At 45.4% G+C, this 21,022-nt stretch overlaps 1 protein-coding gene across 2 annotated transcripts in view; it reads left to right on the top strand.

Annotated features, from left to right (window-relative positions):
• The window catches only part of ASXL2 (ASXL transcriptional regulator 2), a 136,270-nt gene that overhangs the window by 41,901 nt on the left and 73,347 nt on the right, over positions 1–21,022 (top strand). For both annotated transcript variants that reach the window (XM_084829557.1, XM_084829558.1), the window contains exon 2: positions 14,409–14,491. In XM_084829557.1, coding sequence (XP_084685683.1) covers positions 14,409–14,491 — 83 coding nt within the window. The remainder of the gene's footprint in view (positions 1–14,408; positions 14,492–21,022) is intronic.

Consider the following 21,022-nt stretch of genomic DNA (forward strand, 5'->3'; position numbering starts at 1 on the left):
AGCTCACAAGCAGGGCAATAGTCTTCTCCTGCTGCTGTTCCCCAGCACTAGTATTGAGAGGCCTGCTGGTTCTCATCACAGAGATAGCAACTGATAGCTTTATCATCCATGGATTGGTCTAATCCTTTAAAGCCATCTAAGTTGATGGCCTTCACCACATTTTATGGCAACGAGTTCCATAGTTTTAAGTATACACTGGTTTGCAGGCTTAAAAGGGAGTAAAAATTGGTTAGAGCCTGCAGCACTACTCTTGTGTTGCCCAAACTTCTTGAGCTTGGGCCTTCATTGTAAATCTGTTCTACCTTTGATCCCTCCCCCCAGTACCTTCCATCTGTTCCACAGCAAGGTATCCATGTAGGTGTGTGCATGCAGCCTGCTGCTGTGCGCAAAGATCTGTGGATCGGGTTACTAACTGAACATTGCCATGAGAAAGAGGAATGGACAAGACATCTCTGGCCCCTGCTGAAACAGTGTGGGAAACATACTTAAAACAAAGCGGTAGCTCTTCCCATTGAGTTGGTGGAGCAGCCAGGGCACCATAAATTGAATATCTGCCTTCTAGATGACATCCAACCCATCCATGTCTTGGCTGGCGAGAAAGGCAGGCTCCAGCTGCCTCAGGGTCCCTCCCCTGGAACTTCCCTTCCAGAATGTTCGGGACCTGTGGCGGGGGGGCAGGCATTTGTCCATCGTTTGAGAACCTGTGGAAGAAAGGGACACTTCAGTTAGAAAGGTGGTACTTGAATTTTTGTGTTCCCTAACAACTGTTGAACCCAGTGATCTTTCTCCCCCCCCCCCCCGTTATGGAAATGTGATTTGATTAGAAGATCACTGTTTTGAATGCTACATCTGATTGCTTCCAGGGCTCCTCTTCCAAAACACCATCCTGCTGAACTATAGTGTGCGTATCGCATTTCTGACTTAAAAAGAGCAATTCTGTCTCTCCTCCAGACTCTGTGTGGTTCTGGCACATATTGACAAAATGCTTGGGCTCTGGGATGTTGCAGTAGATTAGTGGGATGACTTGCTTGAACTGCAACTCTCAATTGGTTCTTTGCAGACAGGCTAAGCAAGGAATATGTCCAGCTTATGCAGCTGTGTCATGATGCTTTAGTGAGTGGTTCCCTTGGGGGAATCTGGTATGGGCCAGGTTTATTTGAAATTAAATGTATAGGTAGATGGCTTGTCTTCACATAAGCTTGTGTGGCATATTGGTTAGAGTGCTAGACTGCAATAGGGGACATCACATCAGCCATGAAGCTCACTGGGTGACCTCAGACCAGTCATTCTCTCTCTCCCGCCTCTCCCTGCTACCAGATGGTTGTTGTCCTATCCCCTCGGTGCTCAGGCAGAGCTGGGGGCTAGTGAATCAGTGGCTGAAGGTACAACAGAGGAGCAAACAGCCAGAGTCCACAGACAGGCCACATCAGATCCTGAGCAACAAACAAATAACAAGCCAGACAGTACAGATAGAAGGGGCTATGCAAACAGAGTAGTCAAATCCAGGCCAAGGTCAGTTACAGACAGTGGTCCAAGCAAAAGGCAGGGTCCACAGGCAGGTTAGCAGGTTGGAGCTAGAGTCAAATACAGATGTTGTTTCCAGTGGCCGCTGTAAGCTTCTGGGCTTTTATCCTGGAGCTGCCAGAGCACCACGAAAGTCCCAGCTACAGTCATTCACTTTGATTGCAGAGAGTCGGCCTCATAAGTAGACTCAGCTGCAGCCTGGCATTTCGTTGAGGTTCTCTGAGTTGGGCCTGTCTCCTCTGGTGCTGTCATTTCCTGGAACAGCCCTCTGTCAGGAATGCTCTGACTTGGATTCCTGCACTGAGCAGGGGGTTGGACTCGATGGCCTTGTAGGCCCCGTCCAACCCTACTATTCTATGATTCTATATCCCACAGACCTCTGTAACCCCCCAAAACAAACAAAAACAAAAACTTACCAAGTGTTTAAATTACTGACTGTCTCTTTAAAGGCGGTATCCCATCAGCCAAGGCAGAATCATCCCATGGACAGCCCCACACTGAATCCTAGACTTAGATTTCAAAAGGTCTCTTACCTTGGTGCGTGTATCTAGGATGTTCAGCGAATGGCAGTCCAAATTGGTTCAATTCTCAGCATTTGGGATCCGAGTCACAGCACCAAATTGTTAAGGAAATATCCAAGGCAGGTTAGGTTGAACAGTCAGAAATTTATTAAAGCACATCCCGGCCGTGGGAGAGACAGACGAAACTGTCTCTCCAAATGAAAGAAACAGGATGCATTTATTCAGACTGAAAGTTGGAGAACAAAGAAAATACACTATGCATGCTCAGAAACCAATTAGTACTCAGTAACAGTTTTATCAGTTGTACAGCTGCATTATTACTCTTCTTATCTTTAGGGATGAGTTACTTTGGTGGATAGGAATGTCTTGCTTATGAGCAAGTTACAATTACCTTCTCATGGTCAGACACACACACACACACACACTCAATCCCATCAGGCACCTTGGTTGGTTGCTTGAACCAAACTACGCAAGAGGCCTAGTCAGGCCTAGCTTCACATATATTACCTAGGTTTTATGAGTTCTTTTGGGGGAGTAAAGGTAGGGTAGCAATATATGAAAACCTTGTCTTAAACATTTTATTAATCATTCTAACAGAAAATATTTCATCCATTTTTTCTCAATTTTTCGGGGAAAAAAGTCTTTGTGGGGCATGGGGAAACAGAAAAAAATCTGTTCCTGGGTTTTTCTGGGTTTTTTCAAGCCTTCACATCTCTAATTACAGCCACGTGGAAGAATGATGAAGGCTAACAGGGCAAGCAGAGCAGAGTGAAAACCATTTTTCCCAAATGTGTAGGCCATGGAATTGTTACTAAAGGACAACAGTGAAGATGTACTGGCAGGTCACATTGAGATGAGTCCGTCAGAATTGTTTTCTTGTGCCTTTTAGTATTCAAAGAAGTTCAGCTCTCAAATGTGTCATCCTGGTGATGATGAAATACTTCAACATTTAGTGATGTGAGAAGAGCAGACACTTAGGAAACAGAAGACAGATAACAAAGTGCTAAGCTAAGTTGAAGTATGGTACTTGGTGGATATGAGTGCTTGTAGGTGGGAGGGGGGGTGCCAAAAGAAGAGTGAGTAAAGCAGTGCTCATGCTTTTGCTAAAATTGGCATAACTTTGAGAAGGGCTCTCTGCTCTCGGAATATGCAACTACAGCAAACTAAATCACTTATTCCTGTGTTTGCAGGTTCAGGGTTGCTTTACGATATACTTGAAATTTAGAAGTTATTGCACATTAGTGGAAAATGGCTATTTCTCCTTATTATTGTTGTGCAGCCTACTTAGAATACATGTGTTCAATGCAAGTTGAAGCTTATAGCATCCAGAATTTTGCAAAGCAGTTCCAGGCCTATAGAATCCGATAGGAAAGTGTTAATCTGAGTAGATGAAACCAAATTTCTTGTATTTGTCTATTTGCACTCCTGCTTTAATGGGCAGTTGCCTCTAACATGAAGAGTTTTGCAGCTGGACCCCTTTACACTTATTCAATCACTTTTCTTGGAAGTGTTGCAGCATTCAGAATGGCATCTCCCAGAATAAATTGATCATATTCTGGCAAATGAAGGTAGTTTTTTGAGTCATATTTTGAATCTGCTTTTATTTGCATTGGCTTGCAATGGCAACTTGTACTAATGAGACTAATGAAGTAGTATTGGTGGCCTTTTTGACCAAAGGGCTCTGCACATCTTAAACAGGTTCAACTTGAATATAGAAACTTAGAATAGTAGGGTTGGAAGGGGCCTACGAGGCCATCGAGTCCAACCCCCTGCTCAATGCAGGAATCCAAGTCAGAGCATCCCTGACAGATGGCTGTCCAGCCTCGTCTTGAGTGCCTCCAGTGTGGGAGAGCCCACCACCTCCCTAGGGAATTGGTTCCACTGTCGTATTGCTCTAACAGTCAGGAAGTTTTTCCTGATGTTCAGCCGGAATCTGGCTTCTTGTTACATGAGCCCATTCTTCTGCGTCCACTCTGGGATGACCGAGAAGAGATCCTGGCCTTCTTCTCTGTGACAACCTTTCAAGTACTTGAAGAGCTTGATCATAACTCCCCTCAGTCTTCTCAAGGCTAAACATGCCCAGTTCTTTCAGTCTCTCCTCATAGGGCTTTGCTTCCAGTCACCTGATCATCTTTGTTGCCCTCCTCTGAACCCTCTCCAGCTTGTCTGCATCCTTCTTAAAGTGCGGTGCCCTGAACTGGACACAGTACTCCAGATGAGGCCTAACTAGTGCTGAGTAGAGGGGAACTAGTACTTCCCGGGATTTGGAAGCTATGCTTCTCTGAATGCAGCCCAAAAGAGCATTGATCTTTTTTGCAGCCACATCCCATTGTTGGCTCATATTCAGCTTGTGATCGACAACAATTCCAAGATCCTTTTTGCTTGTAGTGTTGTTGAGCCATGTATCCCCCATCTTGTAACTGTGCATTTGGTTTCTTTTTCTTAGGTGCAGAACTTGGCATTTATCCCTATTAAATTGCATTCTGTGGTTTCTGCCCAGCGCTCCAGTCTATCAAGATCACTTTGAATTTTGTTTCTGTCTTCCAAAGTATTAGCTATCCCGCCCAATTTTGTGTCATCTGCAAATGTGATCAGCATTCCCTGCACCTCCTCCTCCAAGTCATTCATAAAAATGTTGAAGAGCACTGGGCCCAGGACTGAGCCCTTCGGTACCCCACTCATTACCTCTCCCCAGTTGGAGAAGATCCCATTGAGAAGCACTCTTTGAGTCCGATCCTGTAGCCAACTGTGGATGCACCGGATCGTTGTTTCATGTAGCCCACTTTGAGCTAGTTTGCTCATCAGGATATCATGGGGCACTTTGTCGAAAGCGTTGTTGAAGTCGAGGTATATGATGTCTACAGCATTCCCACAGTCCACAAGGGAGGTTACTTGATCCAAAACTGAGATCAGATTCGTCTGGCAGGATTTGTTCTTGACAATCCATGTTGGCTTGGAGTAATCACTGCATTGTTTTCAGGGTGCTTACAGATGGATTGCTTTATTATCTGCTCCAGAATTTTCCCAGGGATTGATGTCCAACTGACTGGTCTGTAGTTCCCAGGTTCCTCCTTTTTACCCTTTGTGAAGATAGGGACAACATTAGCCCTCCTCCAGTCATCTGGCACTTCCCCCGTCCTCCATGATTTCTCAAAGAGAATAGACAGTGGTTCTTGAGAGTTCTTCTGCCAGTTCCTTTATTACTCTAGGATGCAGTTCATCTGGCCCTGGAGATTTGAACTCATTCAAAGTAATTGAAGGAACAGCCAGTGTTCCTTGGCCATATGCCTATCGATCTCAAGTAGCAATCCTGCCCCTTCAGCCTGTGCTTTGCCTTTGCCGGGGGGGAGGGAGTCATAGACCCTGTTTGGGGAGAAGACTGAGCCAAAGTAGGAATTGAGCACTTCTGCCTTTTCTTTGTCATCTGTTACCATCCTTATTTAATAGCTGGACCACTATTTCTTTCCTCTTTCTTTTACTTTGCATGTAGCTGACGAAAGCTTTTTTGTTGCTTTTAGCATCCCTCGCTAACCTCAGCTCGTTCTCAGCTGTAGCCTTCCTGCCGCCATCCCTGCAATTCTGTGCTACCTACCTGCACTCTTCCTTTGTAGCTTGGCCTTCCTTCCACTTCCTGTATGTGTCCTTTTTTGTTTTCAGATCATCTCTAAACTTTTTGTGAAGCCACACTGGCTTCTTCTGTTGTCTTCCACAATTTTTTCTTGTTGGAATTGTTTGTAATTGTGCCTTGAGAATTCCCTTTTTTAAAAACTCCCACCCATCCTGGACTTCTTTTCGCATTAGAGTCGCTTGCCATACCTAGGTTGCTGTATTTTATTAAGAAAATAACATGCTGCCACATGAATATTCTCTGTTGTTCTGGTTATTGGAGCAACATTGGAGAATGAAGGTGCTGGTGGTATCAGCAAACTCTGGATTTCACACTTTTGGGGGGTGTTGAAAGTGGCTGTGTACGATGCTGTTTAACACTAGTTTAGTGACAGTTGTACACTAGGGGGTCTCTCTTACCCATTCCTCCCTCCCAGTGAACGTCCTGTTCCTCTAAACTGTTGGGCAAATTGTGGTCTCTGTATCAAGTGGTCCATCATATCCTAGCCACTTAGGTCTGCTGGCATCAGTTTCCTACCACTCCATGGAGTTCATGCAGTTGGAATTGATTGATGTATACTAAGAATGTGCTGCCTTAGTCATGCCAGCCTTTGTGTTCTCTGCTATGGATTTTTGTTAACATAAAGGCTCATATGGATGGAAATACAGCCCCATTGGATTAAGGGACATAGCTGGCAAGAACACATCTGCCTTTCAGCGCGTCGTCAAAAATTACCTCAAAAATGTATTTTTGCTCCGGAAAGAAGCATGGTTGATATCCACATGTGTTGACTCTTTGTTTAGATCTATTTAGAATACATATGTTACTTCCTGGCCAAAGGTTCTCACAGTGCTTCCCATAGTTCAAGGTGGCTGTTGTCAAACATGTTCCAGTGAAATTGTGTGCAGCCCCCCCCCCGGGGGGGGCGCTTCCACATGTAGATCTTGCACCCTAGACCAAGCAACAGGCGCCCTCATCCTGCAGGTTCTGAATGTTGGAGAGCAGCTCATCCTAGGAGCTCTCATCCTTCTCCCTCGCCCTCCAGCCCCGCCCCCCAGGGCTGCTTCTGCCACACAATTCTTCCCCCATACAGCTGACTTGGGGGTAGTTGGAGTACACAGAGGAGGGGGTTTGATGGGGTTTCCTTCTCCACTTTTTTATGTCAGTGGCAGTTTTGGTTTGATTTTGACTTTGGTGGTGGCGAAAAGAGTAACCCTGCCCCTCAGAGTAGACCTGGGATCTCTGTCCCAGTACGCAACTCTTGAGGGTTGTTAGAACCAGTTAGCAGGCTGGAGCCAGCTGCTTGGTGTAACTGTTTTCAGTCTCAAGTGAGATGCCACTGTTACTTCCAGCTGGACACATGAGTCACTAGACCCTTCAGTGCTGCATCAAAATAGAAATTAATCTATCAAGCTCACACTGGAAGCAGAAACTGGAGTTTGCTTCCTAATGTTATGTGGCTTGCCAAAAGGGACACCCCCACCCCCATGCTCTTGGCCTTTCCTGAGTAGTAAATTGAGTCAGCCTTTTCGCCATCCTATGGCGAGGCAGTATCGCACATCTTAAAATGAAGGCAGTTATACGCACGCTATGGGGAAGACTTGACCCTTCTGAGGTGAAGCTTGAGATCTTCTTTGGCAAAAGTGTCTCTGAAAGGTGAACATGAAGCCCTGCCCCTACCCAAAGCCCTGCCCCTGGATACCAGGGCTTGGGGAGGAGGTGGGAGAAGAATTCCTGCCAATCACTGTTCCAAGATTACAGCAGGGAGTCCCCTTACTTAGCACGCTACTTGCTCTTGGGAGAGCAAGTGACATGTCAAGTACTTTGCCCGCCCCACGTCCTCCCCAGTGGGGGAAGGTGCGGAGCATACAGCCTCTCATACTGGAGGCAGCATCATAGAATCACAGAATCATATAATAGTAGGGTTGGAAGGGACCTACAAGGCCATCGAGTCCAACCCCCTGCTCAGTGCAGGAATCCAGGTCAGAGCTTCCCTGACAGAGGGCTGTCCAGCCTCATCTTGAATGCCTCCAGTGTGGGAGAGCCCACCACTTCCCTAGGGAATTGGTTCCATTGTCGTATTGCTCTAACAGTCAGAACATTTTTCCTGATGTTCAGCCGGAATCTGGCTTCCTGTCACTTGAGCCCATGATTCAGTGTCCTGTACTCTGGGGTGATCGAGAAGAGATCCTGGCCTTCCTCCCTGTGACAACCTTTCAAGTACTTGAAGAGCACTATCATATCTCCCCTCAGTCTTCTTTTCTCAAGGCTAAACATGCCCAGTTCTTTCAGTCTCTCTTCATAGGGCTTTGTTTCCAGTCCCCTGATCATCTTTGTTGCCCTCCTCCGAACCCTCTCCAGATTGTCTGCATCCTTCTTAAAATGTGGTGCCCAGAACTGGACATAGTACTCCAGATGAGGCCTAACCAGTGCTGAGCAGCAGGGAACTAGTACTTCCCGTGATTTGGAAGCTATGCTTCTACTAATGCAGCCCAAAATAGCATTTGCCTTTTTTGCAGCCACATCGCATTGTTGACTCATATTCAGCTTGTGATCTACAACAATTCCAAGATCCTTCTCATTTGTAGTTTTGAGCCACGTATCCCCCATCTTGTAACTGTGCATTTGGTTTCTTGTGCATTTCGGTGCATTTGGTTGCATATAGCCATCCTGACTAGTAACCATGGATAGGTATATGCTACCTCCAGCATTCAAGTCAATATAGCTTCCAACCGTGACATAGTCACAGTTTGCACTAATTCCTTTTTCCTTTACAAATATGATCTATAGCAAATGACGGTGGCCACTCTGGAAGCACAGAAATAAGTGACTGAATAGTTACCTCCTATGTCACCTACAAACATTGCATCAGAAACTCCCTGTGTTTCCCTTGCCAAGTGGCTCACATGGGCTGAGATGCAAATCCAAATCCTTGCTGCGCAAGCAGAGATAGTTATGACTCTTGCCAAACCATGTGGCTTGCGATCAAGGTTTTGGTTAATTTTCCTAGCTGAAGTGGGATAAGGAGCTTTCCAGAGTGCTGAAGCCTAAACGATTGACCACTAGCAGTGTTACTTGGCCCTTGCTGGTTTCAGAGACTTCGTCAGGTATTTCCTAGAAACTTGCTTGCAGTTTCCTTCCTGATGTAGGATTCCATCCCTACATGGAATGTGTGCTGCTTCATCATCATCATCATCTTCATCCTCATCATCTATGTTGCTCTGTAGCGGTGGTGAACAGATTTCAGGCTTCTGGGATCTACTTTGCTTTTTACTAGAACCCCAATATCCACCTGGCATAAAAGACATTCATAGAATTAAAGGATTCTTAGTCCAGGAATTGGTTTTGAGTACCACAACTGAATGGAGTTCACAGTCCTTCCACACAAAAATCTACTCCCGGTTACCCCAAGTTTTCTTTGTTTCAGCAGAATAATTAAAGGGGGCAAGTACTTTTGTTGCTGTGAATATTAAACAATTGGGAGTCTGAAATCCTTGCCAACCTACTTCAAGTCGCCCAGGGATCTGCCTTCTGCTTTCCCTTGCTCTATAACATAAGCCCCAAGAAGCTTACCATTTAAAGTTTGCCAATGGAAAGTGAGCAGAGGGAGGGAGAGGCAAGGGCAAAAGGTGATGAGCGGGAGGCAGCGACACAGCTCTCGCTCTTTGGCTCTCTCCCTCCATAAAACCTATACAGGTTTCAGTGCAGTTGGGGATGGATGCCAGGTGGGTTTTGAGGAGAAATCTGTACAGGGGCTGAGGAGATGACACCATAAATGTGTGCTCAAGGAATAGGAGTCAATGAGTTTTAATTACTTCCAAGAGGTGGTTGAAGTGGTCAAGGTGAAGAATTACCAGAGCTTTAGCAAAGAGGATAAAGAAGGTCAGTGTTTTTTCACAGTGTTGTACAGGAAGAGGCAGCATGACTTGATAGTTTGGCATCAAAGGAAAGATAAAAATCAGGATTCATGTCCGGTCTATGGATTCATGTCTCGGCCATAAAGCTCCTTGGGTGACTTTGGGCCAGTCACTGACTCTCAGCCTAGCCTACCTCACAGGGTTGTTGTGAGGATAAAATCGAGAGGAGGAGGGTCATATATGCTGCCTTGGGCTCCTTGGAGGAAAGCCGGGCTTTTTCTTTCTTTCAGTGGTTCTGCTTCCTGTTGCTTCTTGGGAGCTTCTTGCAATCTGACTCCTGAGAAGAGCAAGTTCTTTCATAAATATTTTTTTCTACTGTAAGGTGAGAATGGTGTGTTTTATATATAGAGTTCAGCTTCTGTTTATTAGACAGGGTGTCTAAAGGGAAACCGCACTAGGAGAAAATTCTATAACAGAGATTAAAAATAGCATTTATACAGCATTGCTGAGTGTGCCAAGAGTGCAAGTATCAATATCCCCATATTGCAAAAGTGCTGGGGCCAAGTGCATGGCTTGCCTAAGGCAGAGAAAGATTTGAGCGAGGTGCTTCCTAATTCGTAGTGCAGTCTCATAGAATCATAGAATAGTAGGGTTGGAAGGGGCCTACAACACCATCGAGTCCAACCCCCTGCTCAATGTACGAATCCAAGTCAGAGCATCCCTGACAGATGGCTGTCCAGCCTCGTCTTGAACGCCTCCAGTGTGGGATAGCCCACCACCTCCCTAGGTCATTGGTTCCATTGTCATATTGCTCTAACAATCAGGAAGTTTTTCCTGATATTCAGCCGGAATCTGGCTTCCTGCAGCTTGAGCCCATGATTCCGTGTCCTGCTCTCTGGGATGATCGAGAAGAGATTCTGGCCTTCCTCTCTGTGACAGCCTTTCAAGTACTTGAAGAGCGCTATCATATCTCCCCTCAGTCTTCTCTTCTCAAGGCTAAACATGCCCAGTTCTTTCACTCTCTCCTCATAGGGCTTTGTTTCCAGTCCCCTGATCATCTTTGTTGCCCTCCTCTGGCCCCTCTCTAGCTTGTCTGCATCCTTCTTAAAGTGTGGTGCCCTGAACTGGACACAGTACTCCAGATGAGGCCTAACCAGTGCTGAGTAGAGGGGAACTAGTACTTCCCGGGATTTGGAAGCTATGCTTCTATGAATGCAGCCCAAAAGAGCATTGGCCTTTTTTGCAGCCACATCCCATTGTTGGCTCGTATTCAGCTTGTGATCGACAACAATTCCAAGATCCTTCTCGCTTGTAGTGTGGTTGAGCCACGTATCGCCCATCTTGTAACTGTGCATTTGGTTTCTTTTTCCTAGGTGCAGAATGTGGCATTTATCCCTATTCAATCGCATTCTGTTGTTTTCTGCACAGCACTCCAGCCTATCAAGATCACTTTGAATTTTGTTTCTGTCTTCCAAAGTATTAGCTATCCCGCCCAATTTTGTGTCATCTGCAGATTTGATCAGCATTCCCTGCACCTCCTCCTCCAAGTCATTAATAAAAATGTTGCAGAGCACTGGGTCCAGGACTGAGCCCTGTGGTACTCTGCTCGTTACCTCTCCCCAGTTGGAGAAGATCCCATTGATAAGCACTCTTAGAGTCCGATCCTCTAGCCAACTGTGGTTGCACCGGATCGTTGTTTCATCCAGCCCACTTTGAGCTTCTTTGCTCATCAGGAGATCATGGAGCAGTTTGTCGAAAGCTTTGCTGAAGTCAAGGTACATTATGTCCACTCCCTTCAGCATGGAACGTGGAAGAGGGAGAAGCATCATGCTGATGTAATATCTTGCTGTGCATTGCCCTGTCTCCATGGCCAGCAGCCAATTATGTGGGGTATTGTAGCATGAGGGGATGTTGCATCATGGGTTGTGCATACCAAGAGTGTTGACAGCAACTCCTTGCACACCTGCTGAAGCCTCAGATGGGCTGCTCTGTATTTGGCACCTGCACAGCTGATATGCCCTGTAATGAATCCTGAGTTCAAACAGTGGTATTGAGGAAGACAAATGCCCCATTTAAGGTGACTGTCCTACAATGAATAGTTTGCTCCACTGATTCTGACGCTCATAATAAATCATGCCATTTGTTTTGTTTATTTGTTTTTATCTTGGTATTGCATACCTAACCATTATAATCAAGAGTATGTAGCTACCATGTTTCCTAATTAAGTCAAAAGAAAACAAAACCGGGGAGGGGTCGTCCACACAGTCAGCCTGTCATAGCTTCAAGGGAGGAGTGGAGGTGGGGTTCCACTAGTTCGCTCCTAGTCTAGCCAGTGACAGAGATGGGAAATCAGGGAGGCTAAAAGTACAACCATTCAAATCTTGCCTAATCCCTGTTCACCAATTGAGGTCCAGGGAAATGTTTAGCAGAATGAGGTCTAGGATCACTAGGGCAAGCAGACATGTCTGGGGGAAAGGGTTCAAGGCCAATAGCTGGCTCAGAAATGAGGGAAAGCATTCCATATGTGGGCTTGTGAACATGTGCAAATATTTTGAACAGCCAGTTTCAATTATATTTCTCAAATAACAAAACAGTTCATGGAACCCCATTGTTAGCCCTTCTCTCTATTTTTGTTGTTGTTGTTCAGTCGTTCAGTCGTGTCCGACTCTTCGTGACCCCATGGACCATAGCACGCCAGGCCTTCCTGTCCTGCGCTCTCTCCCGGAGTGTGCTCAAGTCATATTCATTGCATCGGTGATGCTATCTAGCCATCTCATCCTCTGCCATCTCCTTCTCCTTTTGCCTTCAGTCTTTCCCAGCATCAGGGTCTTTTCCAGAGAGTTTTCTCTTCGCATCAGGTGGCCAAAATATTTCAGCTTCAGCTTCAGTATCTGTCCTTCCAATGAGCACTCAGGGTTGATTTCCTTTAGGATGGACTGATTGGACCTCCTTGCAGTCCAGGGGACTCGTAAGAGTCTTCTCCAGCACCACAGTTCGAATCTCTCTATTTTTAATGACACACAAAAGCGGCTATTACGTAAAGACCTAGCTTCACTATTACTAGTAGTGGGAAGAATGGTTATAGCACAATACTGGAAAATGAAAATAGGATCCACTATGAATGGATGTTTTCTGAAAATCTAGGAGGTGGTTCTTGCTGAAAAACTGATAAGACATCACTGATTGATCAGAGGGATAATCAAGCTGGACCCATTCGTAGAAATGTGGCTCCCCTTCATTGCATATGTTAACGCAGAGTCTACAGACTGGCATCCATTGAGCGTGCAGTCCTAGTTTTGGAAGCGTGTAACCACTAGTAAGGCTAATAATGGAAAAGTCATTTTGTGGCTGCAGTTGAGCTTATTTTCAGTTTGCACGTCACACTAACCCACAGTGGGTTGTTATTGTGGGTGGTTGCAGGGTGACTTAGTGTGATGTCTGAACCCGGTGCGGTTTTTCTGTCATGGGTTGTTGTTTTTGATAAACAAGCCACCCTGAGAACCTATGGCTTGTAGTCGGGTTGTTTAGGGTGGTTTGTTCTCAGGGTGGCGTGTTGTAATGTCCAAAACTGGCAGGGTGATTTTATCGTAGATTGTCAGGAACGGCTAGAGAGGCGCCTCGCAAGAACAGTGAAAACCTGTGCCGCTCCTTGCGACCACCATTCCCTCACCACCATTCTCCCTCATCCCTGCTCAGCACCCTCTTCCTCAGGATGGATTTAAAAAAACCTTTTCATAGAAATCTTGAAGAAAGGATATTGGAGAATGTCCTGTACACGTTTGCGATTCTTTAAAAAGAAATCAGTCCTGAATGTCCACTGCTAGGAATGTTGAGTAAATGCCCCCTCAATTTTACTGCTCTGCCATGAAATGTATGTATTTTTTAGTGATCTGCTTCACTTGTCTGCCTTGAAATGTGCATATGCTTACTCACCCAGTCCCTGGTCTGCCTTGAAATGTGTGTATGTTTAGTGATCCTGCTCGCTGCTCTGTAACCCTCATGTACATCTGACAGCTGGCAACAAGACCAGTGGAGGATGTGACAAGCACAAGGGTGGGGGGTGGGAGCTGAAAAAAGCTGGTAACTGCAGGAGAGAAGGAGCTTTAGGGGCAGGTGTTATTACTTCAGTAGGAGCTGAAGCAGCCTTTAAAAACAAGTTATCTAGCAAGGGAAGCGCCAAAGTGGAAGATGTAATTGACAAGGACTTTGACAAGAGGGGGGTACTGATATGCTTGGCTAAATAGTGGACAGCCGGTCTTGTGCACTTGCCCAAGACCCTGAAAAAAAATTGTGAACGCATTCATAAGGACTCGGAAAATTATTTCCTTTTTGCACTTTTGATGCGGGGGAGGGGGGAGTTTTGTTCGGGGGAGCACCGAAGTAGAGGATGAAATTGACAAGGACGCTCACAAGAGGGGGATATGGCTATGCTGGGCTCAATGGTGGACAGGCAGTCTGGCGGTCCTGCACACTTATGCAAGACCTCTAAAATAAAAATTAAATAAACGTTTGTGAATACATTCCCACATTCATAAGGGTGATCTGATGGTGGTGGGAGGGGAGTTTCCCTCTTCAGCTGGAAACCCCGGGGGACCAATTTCCAAAAGTGTGCTGACAGAGGGAATGAGGAGTTCTGCCACAAAAGTGCTTGGGATACATGCCGAGAGTGGCTGGGAGGACTGAGGGAAACAAACTATGGCACGGTGCTGAGCAGGCGATTGATCGATTGTCTGTTGGGAGGCCTGGTAAAGCCACCCACTTGCTGTGGCTTATTCCCAGGGTAGGTTAGTGTGATGTGTGAACTCGCCCAATATATTCTACAACAAAGAAATGAGGCAAAACAAGCAGAATGAAAGGATCATTTTTTATCTTCCCTCTTAATCTGTGCTTTCTTGCCAGGTCCTGGAGAAAAATCCCAACACACCTATGAGCCATAAAGAGATCCTTCAAGTAATCCAGAAAGAAGGATTGAAAGAGATCAGGTGAGTGTTAATGAGTAACGTTGCTATAATGCTGAGAACTACCAGTAGCAGCTGTCAACCTACTATGCTTTGCTTTCCAGCTATATTTTGTTGGTGGGGGTGGGTGATGCCAGTTAGGTCACACAGCTTCTCCTTTGCTTCACAGTACCATATTTTGCCCATCCACCTCTTTAATAAGTGCCTCTAAGCCAGGGGTGGGCAATTGTAGGAGGTCCGGGGGGCATGTTCACTCCCCAGACAACCCCCATGGGCCATACTCAGTGGGGCACCACATTGTTCATGGGGTGTCCCTCCCCCCCCAAGTTTTTAAAAGGAGGAAACAACAGGTTTGCTGTTGACATTTGATGGCAAATCGCTCCATAGTGCTATAGGATGCTTCAAGGCTTACATTTAGCTTGTTTCCAAGCTAGATTTACCCTATTTGGTGCTTTGTAGTGTCTACAGATGCCAGATTTTTTCATTAAAATAATTTTTAAAAAAATTAGGGCTGCACTGGGAGTGCGGTGGGCTGCACGTTGCTTGCTCCTGCTCTAAGCATTGTCTTCCATATAACTTGAGAAACAGTGTGGTGGGTCAAGGTGTTGGGCTGGGACTCACAAGACCTGGGTTCTAGTCCCCACTCGCCATGAAGCCCACTGGGTGACGGTGGGCCAGTCACTGATTCTAATCCTAACCTACCTCACAGGGTTGTTGTGAGGATGAAATGGACAGAAGGAGGATGGTGTATGCCACCTGGGGCTTCTTGGAGAAAAGCCAGGATATAAATGTAACAAATAAATAAACAAATACTCATAAAAACATAAGAAGAGCCCTGCTGGATCAGACCAAGGGTCCATCTAGTCCAGCATTCTGTTCACACCGTGGCCGACCAGCTGTCGACCAGGAAACCACAAGCAGAATTTCTCAAGGGTTTCTTTAATAATTTAAAATGTATTCATATAGCCAAACAATAAGTAAACAAAGCAAAACAAATAAATGTTTTTGGTGGTAATACTATCAATAAAGTTATTTTTTAATATACAGAATCTTATCTAAAATATTGTTTCAAATATTTAGGAATATAGATTTTATAAATTAGATTTTATAATCTAATAAAATTATGATTAGAATAAATATCTAATAAAATTAAAATAGCAAACAATATCTGTAGTTTAAGCTTATGTTCCATCAAAAATCAAAAGACCAAAAGAAATAATTAAAAACAGATAAAATAATCACCAGATTAAAAGCATAGGAAAATCACACTTCTTACTATGGTGTCTAAAAAACTGTCTCCCCACTGTGCAAATCTAACTGCTTGCTTGCTTGCTTGCTTGCTTGCTTTATTATTCTGTTTATATCCCACCATTTTTCTTCTTGCAAGGAACCCAAGGTGGCTTGCTTGGTCCTCCTCCTCTCCATTTTATCCTTATAACAACCCTGTGAGGTGGGTGAGGCTGAGAGTCACCCAGGGAGCTTCATGGCTGAGTGGGGACTAGAACCTGGATCTCCCAAGTCCCAGTTCAATGCTCTGACCACTATACCACACTGGCTCTGCTAAGATCATCTTGCAAGGCACTTCTCTTTGTCCAAAGTATGGTTGTCAGGAATGTACGAGTGAGCCTTCACTATCGTGACATTCAGAATATGGAGCTTTCTGCCCTGGGAAATTTGTTTGGCTCTGGCTTCTCTAGCATTCCTCCACAGGTAGATGACTTTACATTTCAAGAAGTCTCTTACTTTGCTTGCTGCAGTAGTGGGGAACATGTGGCCCTCCAGATGTGATTAAACCTCAGCTCCCATCAGCCCCAGCCAGCATAGCCAATGGTGTGAGATGATGGGAGTTGCAGTTGAACAACATCTGGAGGACTACATGTTTCCCATCCCTGGTCTACTGCTTAAAGAATTGCTCTTTATTGTTTTCTGTCTGTGAACTTGTTTGTGTATTATTCTTGCTTATTTTTGTTTTAGATTGTGGTAAATTATAGGTAATTGGCTTTATTTGTGTACGCCACCATGGGTATTTCCTTCTGCAACAGGAAAAGGGGGGCATTATATTTTCCAAGAAAAAAAATGAATAAAATTACTTCTGTATCTAGTGCCTCTCAGAAGATAATTGTTTTGAATTTGTCTCTATTTGTGCTTAAGAAACTTGGAACAATTCCCTTTTCCTCAAGGCTCCAACCAAAAATAAGGCAGTCAAACACGTTCTCTTTAAATAGGGTTATGGCTGAAATGTTCCCATGTGATGTTTGTGTGTGTGCGCATGCAGAGCCTGAGCATGTGAGAACTTTTCGGTTGCCATCAACAGAAAATAATCTGGTTCCAGGGATGTGTCCCATGAATCCTGTTATGTCCTGGTTTGGTGCTTTGCTTAGCCAGCCTGCGCTTGGTGGGTGTCTTCCTGGCTCTGGGCTCAGTCTAGTGGAGATGCCAGGTGGGTACAGAAGGACATTGAGCTTCCAAGCTCAGCAGTCTCTCCCAAAGGCCGATGGCGCTTTAGTTCTCCTCCCCACCCCGTTCAGTCTCTCAGCCATAGGTCTTTAAAGCTGCCCCTTTCTAACAGCTATGCTGCTTCTGAAGTGGTTTTGACTTGGCTTTTTCAAGAAATGCACAACCACCATCAAAGTTTTAGCTTCAGCCAACAGCTATAGAAAGCCTAGAACACTAATAACCTCACTGAGTCTCACTGCCTGTGATGAGACTTGAGACATGGGTTAGCCTCAAAGTGTGCAGGAGTGCATTTGGGATAGCTGCAGGCAGTGCTAGTTGGATGGGCTTCTGCAGCAGCGGAGCAGCTCTGTCTGAGTCTCCTTGGCCCCGCCTGGGGGTGGCAGTGATTCTGCAGCTTGCCCATCAACAGTGATTGGGTTCATAGCCTCTGCTTGAGTACAGTTCAGCAGTGGCAGGACACCTGGCCCCCAGTACTCGTGGATTTGGCTCTTGTAGGCTGTAGTGGCATCCCGCACTCTGTGCTGCCAGCAGTCCCCCTTACAAGGGCTGCAGATCCTACTTGGCAAGCTCAAAAATCTGCCCTTGCCCCCTTTGAGGATGGTTGCAACTGTGTTCTGGAGCATCCAGAACAAATCTCTTTTATGGGTTCTGTGTGTAGTCATTGGAAATGGGTGGAAATGTTGCTTTGGTAAATAATTAAAGAATTTTAATTATTTTTTTCTCCACCCTCCTCTGCTCCTACTGCTTCTCTTCTTTTGAATTTCAATCAACACCAGAAGGTAAGAACTGTTGTTGATTATATATAAATGCTATTGTATGTAACTGAAGTAACATCACAACTGATTAATTGTAAGCAACAAGGTTGTTTAGCACACAGGCCTAGAAGTGGAGTAGAATCATAGAATCATAGAATCATAGAATAGTAGGGTAGGAAGGGGCCTACAAGGCCATCGAGTCCAACCCCCTGCTCAGTGTAGGAATCTAAGTCAAAGCATCCCTGACAGGTGGCTGTCCAGCCTTGTCTTGAAGGCCTCCAGTGTGGGAGAGCCCACCACCTCCCCAGGGCATGGGTTCCATTGTCGTATTGTTCTGACAGTCAGGAAGTTTTTCCTGATGTTCAGCTGGAATATGGTTTCCTATAACTTGAGCCCATTCTTCCATGCCCTGCACTCTGGGATGATGGAGAAGAGATCCTGGCCTTCCTCTCTGTGACAACCTGTCAAGTACTTGAAAAGCGTGATCCTATCTCCCCTCAGTTTCTTTTCTCAAGGCTAAACATGCCCAGTTCTTTCAGTTTGTCCTCATAGGGCTTTGTTTCCAGTCCCCTGATCATCTTCGTTGCCCTCCTCTGAACCCTCACCAGTATGTCTGCATCCTTCTTAAAGTGTGGTGCCCAGAACTGGTCATGGTACTCCAGATGAGGCCTAACCAGTGCTGAGTAGAGGGGAACTAGTACTTCATGTGATTTAGAAGCTATGCTTCTATTAATGCAACCCAAAATGGCATTTTCCTTTTTTCCAACCACATCACATTGTTGGCTCATATTCAGCTTGTGATCTACAACAATGCCAAGATCCTTCTTGCTTGTAGTGTTGTTGAGCCAAGTATCCCCCATCTTGTAACTGTGCATTTGGTTTCTTTTTCCTAGGTGCAGAACTTGGCATTTATCCCTATTAAATTTCATTCTGTTGTTTTTTGCTCAGCACTCCAGTCTATCAAGATCACTTTGAGTTTTGTTTCTGTCTTCCAGTGTCAGGGTAGAAACTGAGCCAATAGAGCCCCAGAGCAGTTCTGATTCTGAGGAGGAACAGCAATCTGTGGGAGAGGGGCTCGCTCATCTCTCACAAGCACAGCAGCTGGCAGAGATTCCTCCTGCCAGCATTCCTGGAATAGATAGTGACCCTAGCATTGAGAGAGAGTGCTGGAGGGGGGCTTCCTGGATGCTCGGCTCAGACGCAGGGAGTGACGACAGATGGAGGGCACGGAAAGGAGGCATAGCTCATTTGGCGCACAAGCAATGGTCGCGTCCTGAGGACCCAAGGGAAAGAGGGAGGATCTCTCCCTAGCCCATAAGTTCAGGGTCTTCCCGTGATTCTCCTTCAAACGGGGACCAACTGCCTTACCTGGAGCTTAGGCTATTCTGCTATCTTTCCCCAGTGCTGTTCCTTGCTTCGGTGCTAGTGACTAGTATTCTGAAAGAGTCATAAAGTAATAAAGGAATAAAGTCTCAGAAAGAATTCCTTGTCATCTGTGTCCTGAGTTGGCTATTGGTGGGGACTGCAAGAGGCAGCTAGGGTGCTCCTGACATCCAGGGTATTAGCTATCCCGCCCAATTTTGTGTCATCTGCAAATGTGATCAGCATTCCCTGCACCACCGCCTCCAAGTCATTAATAAAAATGTTGAAGAGCACTGGGTCCAGGACTGAGCCCTGCGGTACCCCACTCGTTATCTCTCCCATTGATAAGTACTTTTTGAGTCCAATTCTGTAGCCAACATGGATCCACGTGATCGTTGTTTCATGTAGCCCACTTTTAGGTAGTTTGCTAATCAGGAGATCCTGGGGCACTTTGTCGAAAGCTTTGCTGAAGTCGAGGTATATGATGTCCACAGCATTCCCACAGTCCACAAGGGAGGTTACCTGATCAAAAACTGAGATCAGATTAGTTTGGCAGGACTTGTTCTTGACACATTCATGTTGGCTTCGAGTAATCACTGCATTGTTTTCAAGGTTGATTGCTTGCTTTATCATCTGCTCCAGATTTTTCCCAGGGACTGATGTCAGACTGACTGATCTGTAGTTTCCAGGTTCCTCCTTTTGCCCTTTTTTGAAGATAGGGACAACATTAGCCCTCCTCCAGTCATCTGGCACTTCCCCTGTCCTCCATGATTTCTCAAAGAGAATAGAGTAGTTGTGATACTGTTAGGTTAAAGGGATATTTCTGTGCCTGCCTGAAGCCTGAGGTTGTGGGAGGCAGTGGCCTGCGAAATGGTGCGGAAAGGGCTGGTGAACACAAGGACCTGCCTTTAGTCTTGTTTGCCCTCAACAGCTGCCTTCACATTTGGTGGCCTGAGTTGTGGCTGTGCTGAGCAAAGAAGCTTGGCAGAAGCTGTTCGGCTGGGATGATTTCATCTCTGAGTAACATGTCAAGCTTTACTGAGCCATCTTGTGGTTCACCATCGAATCTCCTGAATGCTGCATTAGACTGGAGGCATGTCTGCAGTGCAGAGTAACCACTATCTGCAGCACACAGATGGAAACACAAGATGCATCCCTGCCAGAGACAGGTGACCTGCAGTCACGTCTTATGACTCCACATGTCAAAAGACAAGTTATACTTTGTGGAACCAGCTGTGCAAAATCTGCATGGCCTGTCTTGGTTTTCCATCATCCCCCTCAGCTGTGGTGAAGGAGGTAGCAAAGCCCTTGCATACTCTCAGAACTGGATGCATTTCTTGAGCACCTTTGATCCCCAGATAAGCAATATGCAGAAATGCCCTAAGCGTGAATCCCAATACTGTTCTGTGCAAGCTTTGTGTGCTCGGGTTCTAGACGCAACATTTTCTGCTTGTACACAAGTCAAGCAAAGAAAATGAACTGACCATAGCAAATCCCTCATTCATATTGTAGCCCAAAGTAAATAAACTAAATTGTATTTGGGAATGGAATCCATTTTAAACTTACGTTCTAGCCAGTGTTTTTCTTGTATAGCTTTGGTGCTGTGGCAAACATTTTCATATTTTAAACCCAAACCTTCTAGCTTGTTGCAGTTGCATTTTGTGTATCCAGACCTCTGTGGTTGACAAATCTAATGTAAGCTTAAAGCATTACACATGAAGGCATCTGATTTGTTTATGATTTTATTTATTGCTTTTCTGTTTATTGAAATCCAAGATGTACAAATAGTATGAAGAAATACATAAAAACAGCAGCAGAAAAATGCAAGTAATAAGACTTGCTCAAACTGAGCTTAATTTCAGTGGTGTTGAGCTTTAATAATAAACAATTTCACACTGGAAGTGGCTTGTAGTAGACTAAAACTGAACCTTGAGAGAAGAGCAAACTTCATTCCCCCTGGAATCTTGCTTCTCTGCTTGAT

The sequence above is a fragment of the Heloderma suspectum genome, chromosome 1 (assembly GCF_057233095.1).
Source record: "Heloderma suspectum isolate Gila_16-S chromosome 1, 16-S_ref, whole genome shotgun sequence".
Lineage (NCBI taxonomy): Eukaryota > Metazoa > Chordata > Lepidosauria > Squamata > Helodermatidae > Heloderma > Heloderma suspectum.